Raw genomic sequence first — 14,603 nt, 5'->3', positions numbered from 1 at the left:
CGGCCCCCTCATCTCAAATTATTCTATGTCATCTTCGGCCCCTGCTGGAGCGCTTACCACTTCTTCTTTGCAGCCCTGCACGTCCTCTTCATCTCTGCATCTGCGGCCCCGGTGGCAGTGTGATGATGGCCACTACATGTTAGTGCTGGGCTGAGCAGCGCTCCGCTGCCTCAGTCTTGTTGCCGCACTGTTCAAATGTACGTGCATCTGAATGATGCCGCGCGTACATTTGAATAGAGGCACGGTCTCCAGGACCTGTTCACCGCATATGTACAGGCCTGGATCGCGCAGTGCAGCGTTAAGGACCTTTGGCAAGTCACATGACTGTTATGTCACCAAAGGTCATTCTGCAACTGTGGAAACTGCAGCGATAGTACAGAACTTGTACTATCGCTGCAGTTTATGATTGAAAGACTGGGGGGCCTCAGAGCATGGGGGCCCTGCCCAATCTGCCCGCACATAACGCCAGCCCTCAGAAACAGATGGCCCCGTGGCCATGTACAGCCGCCATACTTTATATAAGACACAGGGGCCCACTGAGGACCCAGGGCCTACTGGAGGTTTCCCCGGTGGCCTAGTCCAACCTTTTATTTGCCGCTAACAATTGGCAAGTAATGGCTATAACACACAGGTGATTTTTTGGAAAGTATCTATTTTGATTATGTTTTCACTTACCAATAGATGATTAGTGTTACTGACTCAGTCTGTGGGTGCACGGTACATAGGACTCATTTATGGGTTACAGTATTCAAATCTGCAGAGATAGAGGCTTACCGGTGTAAGAAATGTGTATGGGTAATTTGTTTCAACGTACATATTATATATTGGACAGACTAATTAAGAAAAAAAAGTTTCTTTAAAACTAATAGTTTGTGTTGCTATTCTTCAAGACCCAAAGTGTTTCCATTTGTCCACCTATACAGCTGGGTGAGGATTTGTCTCTTAGCTGTTTTTTGTTTTTTTTTTTCTTGTCATCTACCGTTGGTACATATGACACTTTGAAAGCTTCTTATTGCATTCTCTTAGAGGTGTTGACCATAAAAATGCATTTCTGGCATTTCAGCTTTTCTGAGTCATTGCTGCTGAAGCCAGATGCTGTCCATATACAGTTGTGCTCAAAAGTTTACATACCCCAACAGATTTTTTTTTTTTTGCTTTCTTGGGCTTTTTCAGAGAATATGAATGATAACACAAAAACTTTTTTCCACTCATGGTTAGTGGTTTGGTGAAGCCATTTATTGTCAAGCTACTGTTTTGTTTTGTTTTTGTTTTTTTTAAATCATAATGACAACCAAAAACATCCAAATGACCCTGATCAAAAGCAGGGCTGTGGAGTCGGTAAGCCAAACCTTCGACTCCGACTCCGACTCCTCAAATTCTCTTGCACCGGCTCCGACTCCGACTCCGGCTCCGACTCCGACTCCTACATATATTGCTTATAGTTAGGTGAAAAATTTATTGTAGTACATGAATATGTGTATGTGAACATCAGACATTTAATAATTTTTATGATACAATAATCAAGATATTTGGATAGAACATAAAATATATTTATTGGAATACAACTTTAGAACACAAAAAACTGTAATAAATTGTAAATATGTAATACACTATGTAATATACAGTAGATTACATATATATCTTGTGTGTGTGTATATACACTGTATATATATATATATATATATATTATATATATTACATATTTACAATTTATTAGTTTTTTTGTGTTCTAAAGTTGTATTCCAATAAATATTTTATGTTCTATCCAAATATCTTGATTATTGTATCATAAAAACAATTAAATGTCTGATGTTCACATTGTACTACAATAAATTTTTCACTTAAATATAAGCATTATACTAAATGTTGTTATTTAGTAAAATATTCAGCACATTCTGCATTGCACTCCTGTCCCCAATTTATTATATATTTTAGGAGTCGGAGTCGGTGCATTTTATACCGACTCCGACTCCGACTCCACCAAAATGAGCTCCGACTCCGACTCCGACTCCACGACTCCGACTCCGACTCCACAGCCCTGATCAAAAGTTCACACACCCCAGTTCTTAATACCGTGTATTGCTTCCTCTAACATCAATGACAGCTTGAAGTCTTTTCTGGTAGTTATGGATGAGGCTCTTTATTTTCTCAGATGGTAAAGCTGCCCATTCTTCCTCGCAAACAACCGTCAGTTCCTGTTAATTCCTGGGCTTTCTTGCATGAACTGCATGCTTGAGTTCTTCCCAGAGTGGCTCAATAATATTGAGGTTAGGTGACTGAGATGGCCACTCCAGAACCTTCACTTTGTTCTGCTGTAGCCAATGACCGGTCCACTTGGCCTTGTGTTTTGGATCGTTGTCAGGTTGGAATGTCCATGTACGTCCCATGTTCTGCTTCTGGGTTGATGAGTGCAAGTTTGCCTCCAGTACTGGCTGATAACATGCTGCATTCATCTTTCCTTCAACTGTGACCAAGTTTCCTGTGCCTTTTGTAGCTCACACATCCCCACATCATCAGCAATCCACTCCGTGCTTTACAGTAGGAATGGTGTTCCTTTCATCATAGGCCTTGTTGACACGTCCCCAAATGTAACGTTCATGGTTGTGGCCAAAAAGTTCGATTTTGGTGTCATCACTCCAAATTACCTTGTTCCTGAAGTTTGGAGGATTGTCTCTGTGCTGTTTGGTGTATTGTAGGCGACATACTTTTTGGTATTTGTGCAGTAATTGCTTTCTTCTGACGACTCGACCATGCAGCCCATTTTTCTTCAAGCACCTCTTTATTGTGCATCTTGAAACAGCCACACTACTAGTTTTCAGTGAGTCCTGTATTTCAGCTGATGTGATTTGTGGGTTTTTCTTTGCATCCCGAACAATTTTCCTGGCAGTTGTGGCCAATTTTTTTGTTGGTCCAACTGATCGTGGTTTGGTTTTTACAGAGCACCTGATTTTCCATTTGTTAGTCACAGTTTGAACACTGATGACTGGCATTATCAATTCCTTGGATATCTTTTTGTATCCCTTTCCTCCTTTATACAGTTCAACTATTTTTTCCCATAGATCTGTTGACAATTCTTTTGTTTTCCCCATGACTCAATTCAGATATGTCAGTGGCTGGATAAATGATGCAAGAGTCTGTCTGGATCCCAGAAACTCACTTAGCTTTTATGCACACACACTGATTACAAGCAAACAGGTGACAGGTGAGGAAGTTACCTTTATTAGCCATTTAAACCCATTTGTGTCAACTTCTGTGCATGTTATCAGGCCAAAATCACCAGGGTATGTGAACTTATGATCAGGGTCATTTGGATGTTTTCGGTTGTCATTATGATGTAAAAAGAGAAAACACAGTAGTGACAATAAATGGCTTCACCCAACCACTAACCGCGAGTGGTAACAAAAAATGTAGTGTTATCATCCATATTCTCTGAAAAAGGCCAAGAATGCATAAAAATCTGCCGGGGTATGGAAACTTTTGAGTACAACTGCACAGGGGTTAGGGTACAGATTCTGCACCTTATTCCAGACACACTCCACAGAATTTCTGCCATTCTTGCAAGTTAGTGGGGTATTTAGAACATTCTTGATGTGATTACTACACACAGCAATGCCCATATTGAATCTTTTCTGTTTTGCAGACATGGCCTGGGTGCTTTGACTTGCTTTCCTATAATGTATACATTGCTATTACCAATCCTAATTCTTTTATTTCTTTTGAGATGGTGAAACTTCAGGAGATTTTTAAGACTTTTTACCTGGGTAAGCACAGTGGCAGAAGACTACAGTGGCAGTCGACACTGGGACATGCAGTCTTAAAGGCAGAGTTTAAACAAGTAAGTGCTTCCACCTGCTTATCGTCTGCCTGAGCCTTCATGGCTGGGAGTGCTTTCTTATCAGGATCCTGGTACAGAGAACTGCCTGGCATTTGTCTGACAGCTTTATTGTGGGATCATTTAGGGTACCTTCACACTTAGCGATGCAGCAGCGATCCGACCAGCGATCTGACCTGGTCAGGATCGCTGCTGCATCGCTACATGGTCGCTGGTGAGCTGTCAAACAGGCAGATCTCACCAGCGACCACTGAACAGCCCCCAGCCAGCAGCGACGTGCAAGCGACGCTGCGCTTGCACGGAGCCGCCGACTGGAAGCTGCGGAGACTGGTAACTAAGGTAAACATCGGGTATGGTTACCCGATGTTTACATTAGTTACCAGCGCTGTGTGCAGAGAGCAGGGAGCCGCGCACACTGAGCGCTGGCTCCTTGCTCTCCTAGCTGCTGTACACATCGGGTTAATTAACCCGATGTGTACAGCAGCTACATGTGCAGAGAGCCGGAGCCGGCAGCACAGGCAGCGTGAGAGCTGCGGAGGCTGGTAACTAAGGTAAATATCGGGTAACCACCTTGGTTACCCGATGTTTATCTTGGATACAGCTTACCTCAGCTGTCAGACGCCGGCTCCTGCTCCCTGCTCGCTTCATTTGTCGCTCTCTTGCTGTCACACACAGCGATCTGTGTGTCACAGCAGGAGAGCGGCTTTGAAGAAAACGAACCAGGGCTGTGTGTAACGAGCAGCGATCTCGCAGCAGGGGCCAGATCGCTGCTCAGTGTCACACACAGCGAGATCGCTAATGAGGTCACTGCTGCGTCACAAAAAGCGTGACTCAGCAGCGATCTCGGCAGCGAGCTCGCTGTGTGTGAAGCACCCCTTAGACTGCAGGATAATGGTATTAGATTTGGTTACGCCTTACATGTGAGGGACAGGCGCTTCAGCAATATTCAAGAATATATTCATCGATTAAAAATGTTATTTATATAGTGACAAAATATTCTGCAGCACGCTGAAGCTTACAATATCTGTATTTTTGTGTAATAAGCTGCACTGATTTGTGTCCTATAAACTCGTATGACCTTTAGGGGTTCTTTGCACGTTGCGACATCGCTACTGCGATCTCGTCGGGGTCAAATCGAAAGTGACCCACATCCGGTAACGACATCGCAACGTGTAAAGCCTAGAAGCACCGATACACGATCGCAAAAGCGTTGAAAATCGGTGATCTGTGTAGTGTCGGTCACTACCATAATTTCGCTGCAGCGACAGGTACGATGTTGTTCCTCGTCCCTGCGGCAGCACACATTGCTGTGTATGAAGCCGCAGGAGCGAGGAACATCTCCTTACCTGCGTCCCGTCTCCAATGAGGAAAGGAGGAGGTGGGCGGGATGTTTACGTCCCGCTTATCTCCGCCCCTCCACTTTTATTGGCCGCCTGCCGTGTGACGTCACACGACCCGACCCCTTAGGAAGGAGGCGGGTCGCCGGCCAGAGCGACGTCGCAGGGCATGTAAGTGCGTGTGAAGCTGCCGTAGCGATAATGTTCGCTACGGCAGCTATCACAAGACATCGCACATACGACGGGGGCCGGGACTATCGCGCTCGGCATAGCTACAATCGGCTAGCGATTTCGCAGCGTGCAAAGTACCCCATACAGCCGCCTTCTGGTGGCCAAACTCTAAATTATTCAGTAATGTCTATGAAAGGACACTTTTTGCTCTACTGCCTTGTTTGTTGGAGGAGATTTTATTTTTGTTTTTAATAAATAAAGATTCTCAGCTTACAGTCACATAAAGCCGTGTAATATGATACTGATCTCGCCTTAACTGCTTACTCAGACGAGGTTGGTCAAACAGGTTTCTCAAGCTTAGTTGCCTAAAAACACATGTGTTAGAAAGGGAGGTGCAACTCACAAATAAGCTTCCAAATAACTTGCTACTAACACTATACATGTAATGAATGTCGCTGGGAATGTGAGTGGTACTTAACTGAAATCTGTCACCTGGTTTTTGCCACCTATCTGAGAGCAGCATAATGTACAGACAGAGGCGATGTGTCACCTACTGGACCCCTTGATGTAGTTTTAATAAAATCACTGGTTCATTAGAAGGAGATTATCACTAAAGGACAAGTAAACCTGATGCCATGTAGACCTCCATATTTATGAGCTCTATAAATCCCACCCTACCACTGACTGGCAGCTTTCTGCCTATACACAGGAAGCTGCCAATCAGTGGTGTAGACGGGGTTATACAGAGCTCAGTATTCAGAGAACTGGTAGAACTGCAGCAGATAAAACAGGAATTTTATGCAAGCTACAGCAAGCAGCCCAGTAAGTGATACATTTCTGGATTCAGGAACTCTGCCTCTAAATCATGCTGCTCTCAGATCAGGAAGCAAAAACCTGCAGACATATTCCTTTTAAGCACTATTCATGCCATACACATGGGATAGCTGTTGATCAAGCACCCCAGTCCAAAACTGAAATAAAAAAAGTAATATACATACTTTATGAAATTGTATTCTGTTCCTTTCACTTGTTTCCATTAGTCACATGGTGCAATACATACACCGAGAGAGGTCGTTCTTACCATTACACTGCTCATATTTGTCACATCTTCTACACTTAAAGAGGATATCCACTACTTTTACATTGATGGCCTATCCTTAGTATAGGTCATCCATGTCTGATCAGCCGGGGTCCAACACCTGTCACCCCCACCGGTCAGCTGTTCTCGCCGGAGGCAGCTGGAAATGCTCAGTTCTGGAGCTGTCCCATTTTCTGATAACGACTACATCCAGGCACTGCACATCAAACTCCTATTGATATGAATAAACATTAATGAATAGATTATCGGCGGAGGTGTGGGTGTCAGGCTCTGGACGATCAAACATTGATGACCTAGCGTAACCATACGCCATCAATGTAAATGTAGTGGACATCCTCTTTAAGTTAGTCAAAACTTTGTTTGAGTTGAAGATCATGGGTCCTCCGGCAAGGCAATAACCCAAAGCACACATCCAAAAGTACACAGGAATGGTTGAATAAGCAAAAAGTGACTGTTTTAAAATGGTCAGCTATGAGTCCTGACCTCAATCCCATTGATAATCTTTGGGGTGAGATGAAATCTGCCGTTGGGAAAAAGAACCCTGCAAACATTCAAGAGCGGGAACAAACAGTAAAGGAAGAGTGGGAGAAAATACCAGCTGAGAAGTGCAGGAAGCTTATAGATGGCTACAAGAAACGTCTATGGACTCATCAATGCCAAAGGGCGCGCAACCAAGTATTTATTAGGACGGCCTTTATTGCTGCATTTGCTGTTTATTCTGTTTCTTGTTTGAAGTTGCAACATGCAAGTTGACAATGTTTTATTGATGTCTTACTTTGCACCACTATTTAAAAAATCCTGAGGATATAACTTTGGTAAATTTTTATTTATTTCTGAAGATATTGTATAGTCTATGAAAAAAATGAAGGGGTTCCAATAATGGTGAGCAGCACTGTACAATATGCTAAAATCAAGAGTATTTAATTCAGTTATCTGTAACAATCACTATAGACTTTATTTTCTGTTTCTTGGGGATCTTTAGGAGAAGAAAGAACTTCAGGTGTCTTTATTTCAAACACTGGTGCTGCTCATGTTCAATGAGGGAGGTGAATTCAGCTTTGAAGAAATTAAACTAGCTACAGGAATAGGTGAGATAACCTTTGTCTATTGTCTTAAACAGAATGTGTCATTATTATTTATCTATTATGCATTGCTTATTTAGCGCCATCACATTCCGCAATGCATTACAGACTGTATGAGTGTGGGAGGAAACCAGAGAACCCGGAAGAAACACACACAAACACGGGAAGAACATACAAACTCCTTGCAGATGTTGTTCTTGGTGGAATTTGAACCGAGGACCGCAGCGCTGCAAAGCAACAGTGCTATATATATCACTGTGATATATAACAGTGCTGTTATATCACCTGTGTATAGAGGTCTTAGTTGTCATTGTCCAAGGAAATCTCCACAAAGAAAGAAAGGGTGGCTCAACTCCAGTCCTGGGGGAGCCCGCACCCGGCTCTGCCACTGCTTTTATATGCACACCCTTTTTGGAATAAAGTTCTGAATTTTTTTACGGACTTTGGAGTTGAGCCACTCTTTCTTTCTTCGTGGAGATTTCCTTGGCTATAGACTCATTTTGGAGTGTGCACCTCCTCGTACGTATGGATTAAAAGGTATAGAGCTGCTTTACTACTGCTACTAAAATTGTGAAGGTAAACCCTGGTGGTGCAGGATCATTCTTTTGTTATTAGTTGTCATTGTCATTCTTCCTGTGACAAGGCTTATTTTTTCTTTATCTTGCCTTTCCGTTTCAGAGATTTTAACAAAATAGTTGGCATCTAATGAATAAACTTTTTTAAGTCCAAACGGGTGTTATCAGACAGTTTTCACTAGGGGCATGTACTTCTTCTGTATGCTGACTAATCATAAGCAGGCAACAACACTCAAACGAAAGAACTTAGCTCCGATACAGCTTACAGCAGGTTTTAGATGCATGACGGACTGCCCTGATCTCCTGATCTAGCCTCCTACATGACTCAGTGTGGGAGGAGAGGCAGCACATTCTAGATTAACAGTCACAATACAAACCCTTCTATCAGCTCCTCTCTTCTCCTTTCACTATCACCTCCCTCATACTGCTTGTACAGAGATGAATCAGGATCACATTTATCGTATTTTTCGGACCATAAGACGCACTTTGTTTCCTCCAAATGTTGGGGGAAAGTGGGGGGTGCGTCTTTATGGTCTGACTGTGGCTGCGGGGAATGAGGGTGCTGCGGTGGAGCGGGTCATTGGGGGCACGAGCAGGCTGTAGCAGCCTGCCGTGACCATGTGGGCCCGCTCATTTAATATGCACGCCATTTTCCCGCCCATCTCTCAGCGCTGAACCCGGCGCTGACAGGTGGGCGGGGTGATGGGCAGGGATAAACAGTCGGCCCGCATGATCACCCCTGGCAACTGCAGCCTGGAGTGATCATGTTCGGCTGTATTCATTGCCCCCTGCGCATCATAATCAGTGCGGGGGGCAGTGAATCAGTACACATTACTCACCGTTGCCCTGCAGAATCGCGATCTGTGCCAGTCAGCTGACTTGCGTGGAGACTAGTGGCGCGCACAGCAATGACGTCATCGCAGTGCACACATGTCCACACGCAGCTGCTGGCACAGACCAATGGAGGACATTGCGATGCTGCAGGGGAACGGGGACGGCTCCACTCAGCGGCGCTGCCGCTGACATAGATGGTAAGAGGAGCTGCAGGGAGTGAGGTGAGGTAAGGTGAGTATGAACGTTTATTTTTTTTTATGTGCCACAGGATACGGCCATACACTAGGATGAGGGCATATAGCAGGATGGGGGTATATGAGCAACATGGGGAGTATATGAGCAGGATGAGGGTATATAGCAGCATGGGGAGTATATGAGCAGGCTGGGGAGTATATGAGCAGGACATTACCCCATAACAGTGTCAGCAACAGATCCTCGCCCCATAAGTGTGTCATGACCACATTTTTTGCTTAAAATTTTATTTTCTTATTTTCCTCCTCTAAAACCAGGGTGCATCTTATGGTCCGGTGCGTCTTATAGTCCGAAAAATACGGTATGTCTGTTGTGCTCAACTGCATTGAGATCAGAGTAGAGTCTCACTACATCTTACACAGTAGTCCAGAACAGACTGCTTCTGTGTGAGATTTAAGGACAGCCTGATCTCTCTGCAGAATGAGTACAAGTTGTCTCAGTATAGCAGACATACGTGTGATTACATCTCACACACTGAGAAACCTGCACTAAGATGTCACGGGGGTATGTTCTGAGTGTTGCTCCCTGCTTATGTTATGTCTGCATCATAAAAGGGAAGAAGGTCTAAGGCTATGTGCCCACATTGCGGTCTATTACGCAGCGTGTAAATCACTGCATATGCGTCTCAGAACGCAGCCGAAAAGCTGCGTTCTGAGACGCATTGTAACTGCAGAATTCCTGCGTTCTGGATGCTTGCTCTGCCATGGGAAAAGCATCCAGAACGCATATTTTTGACAGTGCGGTCCCACTCGGCTCTGCAGCATCCCCATAGACTAGCAGCAGAGCCGAGTGGGACCGCACTGTCAGAGCATGGCTGGCTGCGAGACTGAGCCGCCCGATCAGAATGAACTCTGATGAACTTCACCCGACTTCATTGTGATCGCGCGGCTCTGTGCGTGTGCCGCGGATTGATTTGCGATCACAGGTGAAGGACTCACTGGAGACCGCAAATCTCCTGAGTGACTGAAGTGAGCCACGCGATCACCGGTGCCGTCACTCAGGTTACCCGTGGTCAGCTCGAGTCCTCCACCCGAGACCTGTGGCTGCGGGTAACCTGAGTGACGTCTCCGCTGACAGCGCGACTCACTTCAATTGCTGCATGGAGCTGACAGGAACGGCAGTGTTCTACGGCCACTCCTGTCAGCTTCATGTAGCAGAGCTGGATGCGTCGTGGGACCTCGTGAGGATTACGCCGGACCTGAAGGGGTGTTTGGGGATTTTAATAAAGTGGTGAAATAGGGTGTTTTTATGTCTTTTATTTCAAATAAAGGATTTATTGGGTGTATGTGTTTATTTACTTTCACTTACAGGTTAATCATTGGGGGTGTCTCATAGACGCCTGCAATGATTAACGTAGGACTTAGGGGTACTTCTCACATAGCGAGATCGCTGCTGAGTCACGGTTTTTCTGACGCACCAGTGACCTCATTAGGGATGTCGCTGTGTGTGACACTGAGCAGCGATCTGGCCCCTGCTGTGAAATCGCTGCTCCGTTACACACTGCTTTGGTTAATTTTTTGGAAGTTGTGCTCACGCTGTGAAGCACACATCGCTGTGTTTGACAGCGAGAGAGAGAGCAACGATCTGAATGAGCAGGGAGCCAGCTTTTGGCAGCCTGCGGTAAGCTGTAACCAAGGTAAATATCGGGTAACCAAGCGAAGTGCTTTGCTTGGTTACCCGATATTTACCTTGGTTACTAGCGTCCGCCGCTCTCAGGCTGCCAGTGCCGGCTCCCTGCACACGTAGCCGGAGTACACGTCGGGTAAATAAGCAAAGCGGTTTGCTTATTAACCCGATGTGTACTCTGGCTACGAGTGCAGGGAGCCAGCGCTAAGCGGTGTGCGCTGGTAACCAAGGTAAATATCGGGTAACCAAGCGCTTGGTTACCCGATATTTACCTTAGTTACCAAGCGCAGCATCGCTTCCACGCTTCGCTGAGGGCTGGTTACTAGTCGCTGGTGAGATCTGCCTGATTGACAGCTCACCAGCGATCCTAACCAGGTCAGATCGCTGGTGGGATCGCTGGAGCGTCGCTAAAGTGTGACGGTACCCTTAGTGGCAGCTATGGGCTGCCATTAACTCCTTATTACCCAGATTGCCACCGCACGAGGGCAATTCTGGATGAGCCGGGTAGAGTCACGGGACTGTCGCATCTAAACGATGCGGCAATTCCGGGCGGCTGCTGGCTAATATTTTTAGGCTGGGGGGCTCCCTATAACGTGGGGCTTCCCATCCTGAGAATACCAGCCTTCAGCCTTGTGGCTTTATCTTGGCTAGTATCAAAATTGGGAAGGGGGGGGGACCGCACGCCGTTTTTTTTTTAAATGTATTTATTTTACTGCAGTACATAGACCCGCCCACCGGCGACTGTGATTGGTTGCAGTGAGACAGCTGTCACTCAGCATGGGGGCGCGTCTGACTGCAACCAATCATATGCGCCGGTGGGCGGGGGAACAGTGAATACGAGATGGAATAATGAGCAGCCGGCATTTTCAAAAGCTGGAGAAGCCGCCGCAGTGTGACAGCTGTGCAGCGCCGCACCGGTGTTCGGTCAGTGATTGGTGAGTATGAGAGAGGGGGGAGAGGGATAGACCGACAGAGAGAGAGAGACTGACCGACAGAGAGAGAGAGACCGACATTGCAACCAAATCGCACAAAAGAAGTGACATGTTGCTTTCTAAAACGCAACATGCGGATGGAATTTGCACAATCTTCATAGATTGTGCTGGGGACGCAGGACGCATGCAGTTACGCTGCAGTGCAATACGCAGCGTAACTGCATGCAAATACGCAATGTGGGCACATAGCCTAAAGGTAAATGGTTCTCCTTGTGGAGAATAACAGGCCAGTGTAAGGAGACTTGTAGGTCATGTAGTGCTTTTCTGGGGAATTTAATATGCAAATAATCTCTTTAGATGAAAGAGGATTTGATGTCTGGTGCGATTTATTCTAAAGAACAATCTTAAAAGTCTATATCAAATTTTTAAATGAGCCTTGCCACATAACATAGGATAAGAAGCCAAACCAGAAACACACATTTGCAGGCACATGTCTCCTTATACCGGAATGTCATTTTTCCACTAAGAAAAATGCTCCTCCTTACACCACCAGTCACAGGCCACTCATTTAGCAAAATCTGATGTGCTGCTTTGCACTGGGGAAGAGCAACACCCCGAAACACGTGTCCACAATGGAGTTATCATTAAAGGTGAGAAGGACAGGGCACTACTCGATATACAGAGATGCATATGTTTTAGTCCATGTTCATACACAGCGTTTCTTTGTCGCTCCATTGGGAGACCCAGACAATTGGGGTGTATAGCTTCTGCCTCCGGAGGCCACACAAAGTATTACACTTTAAAAAGTGTAACCCCTCCCCTCTGCCTATACACCCTCCCGTGCATCACGGGCCCATCAGTTTTTATGCTTTGTGTTGAAGGAGGCACACATTCACGCAAGCTCCACATTTTAGTCAGCAGCAGCTGCTGACTTTATCGGATGGAAGAAAAGAGGGCCCCAGGGCCCCCGGCATGCTCCCTTCTCACCCCACTATGGTCGGCGGTGCTGTTAAGGTTGAGGTACCCATTGCGGGTACAAAGGCTGGAGCCACATGCCGTTATCCTTCCCCATCCCTTAGTGGCTCTGGGAGAAGTGGGATCCTATCCGGTCACCATACACTGGGACCGGGCTCCATCCGCAGCCCCTGAGGGAATCTGACGGACAGGAGACCGGGTATCATCAGGGACAGGCCCTGCTTCTCAGAGGTACTCTGTGTCCCCTTGGGGACGGCGCATAGAGCGCCTGTGTAACAGACGCTGCAGCGGCTGCTGTGTGTTTTGTGTCGCCGGAACTACCGCGCCGACCGCGCCTGTTTGCCGGCCACGTTACTAAATTTAGTCCCCGGCTTCTGCGGCCTAGTACCGCATACTCCCGCCCCCGGGCCTGCCAGTCATGGGTAAGGGCGGGACGCTAGACTGGACGTCAGCGGTGAGGGCTGGAGCATACTTAGGTATCCTCCTCCCCCCTCACTGAGCACTGTGGGGCACCAGATTCCCGCACTTTCTGAGGCACGCCCACGGCTCCCTCCTCCTCTGAGAACGCTGGCAGCCATTGTTATCATCACTGCTGCCGGGGGAGAACTTCAGACCGAGCTCCACAGCTCCGGGAGGCCCAGTCAGGGAATCTGGTGGACACACAACCGCTGAGGGCGGTCGGTAAGCCGCACCAGTTACCAGGTGCTGGCCCCCCTGGGTGCCGAAGTGCATATATATATCCATATTGTGTATACATTTGCTCTGTTCGGCCGCATTATTTGCTTTTGGCTACATACCCTCACTGATTGCTCTAAGAGGAGACAACAGCATGTCGTCTGCAAAAAGCAAGGGTGCCAAGGCACAGGCTTATTTTGCAACTTGTACCTCTTGTGCGGCTATGTTACCTGCAGGTTCCACCTACCCTCATTGTGTGCAATGCTCGGCCCCTGTGACACTCACTCAGCCGGAGCCTCAGGCACTGGTGGGACCCTCGGCCCAGGTAGAACCACCGGCTGCCACTGTCCAGGTGGCAGGGACAGAGTTTCAAGTGTTGGCTGAGAAACTTTCTGAGTCACTTTCACAATCCATGGCTCAGTCTATGGACAGATGGTCTGCTAAGATACTAGAAGCTTTGCAGTCCAGACCGGTAACACAGGCCCCGGGCACTGTTGAATCATTGCCCCCAGGCCCCCCTCGGTCGGCGCAGCAAACTGCTCCTGGGGTGACTCCTAGGTCCCACGGTGAGGACTCCGACACGGACCGCACTCCCAGACCGGCTAAGCGGGCTCGCTGGGAACTTCCCTCGACTTCATCACACTGCTCAGGGTCTCAGCATGAGGACTCTCTGGAGGATGAAACGGAGGTGGCAGATCAGGACTCTGATCCTGACGTTGCTCTCAATCTTGATACACCCGAGGGGGACGCCATAGTAAATGACCTTATAGCGTCCATCAACCAGGTGCTAGAACTTTCTACTCCAACTCCACCGAGAGAGGAGTCAGCTTCACAACAGGAGAAACACCAATTTAGGTTTCCCAAACGTACACGGAGTGCTTTTTTCGATCACTCCAACTTCAGAGATGCGGTCCAGAAGCACCGAGAATTTCCGGACAAGCGCTTTACTAAGCGCCTTAATGACACACGTTACCCCTTCCCCACTGACGTAGTTAAGGGGTGGGCTCAGTGTCCCAAGGTGGATCCTCCAGTCTCTAGACTGGCGGCTAGATCCATAGTAGCAGTGGCAGATGGTTCATCGCTCAAGGATGCCACTGACAGGCAAATAGAGCTCCTGATGAAATCCATCTATGAAGCCATAGGCGCGTCTTTTGCTCCGGCATTCGCAGCCGTATGGGCACTCCAAGCTATCTCAGCTTCTCTGTCTGAGATT

At 47.0% G+C, this 14,603-nt stretch overlaps 1 protein-coding gene across 2 annotated transcripts in view; it reads left to right on the top strand.

Moving 5' to 3' along the window:
• The window catches only part of CUL4A (cullin 4A), a 156,139-nt gene that overhangs the window by 119,159 nt on the left and 22,377 nt on the right, over positions 1-14,603 (top strand). For both annotated transcript variants that reach the window (XM_075336644.1, XM_075336645.1), the window contains exons 17-18: positions 3,722-3,835; positions 7,422-7,527. In XM_075336644.1, coding sequence (XP_075192759.1) covers positions 3,722-3,835; positions 7,422-7,527 — 220 coding nt within the window. The remainder of the gene's footprint in view (positions 1-3,721; positions 3,836-7,421; positions 7,528-14,603) is intronic.

Source organism: Anomaloglossus baeobatrachus, chromosome 2 (assembly GCF_048569485.1).
Source record: "Anomaloglossus baeobatrachus isolate aAnoBae1 chromosome 2, aAnoBae1.hap1, whole genome shotgun sequence".
NCBI classification, from domain to species: Eukaryota; Metazoa; Chordata; class Amphibia; order Anura; family Aromobatidae; genus Anomaloglossus; species Anomaloglossus baeobatrachus.
Note: the sequence above shows the minus strand (reverse complement) of the source record. Positions and strands in the feature narration are given on the sequence as shown.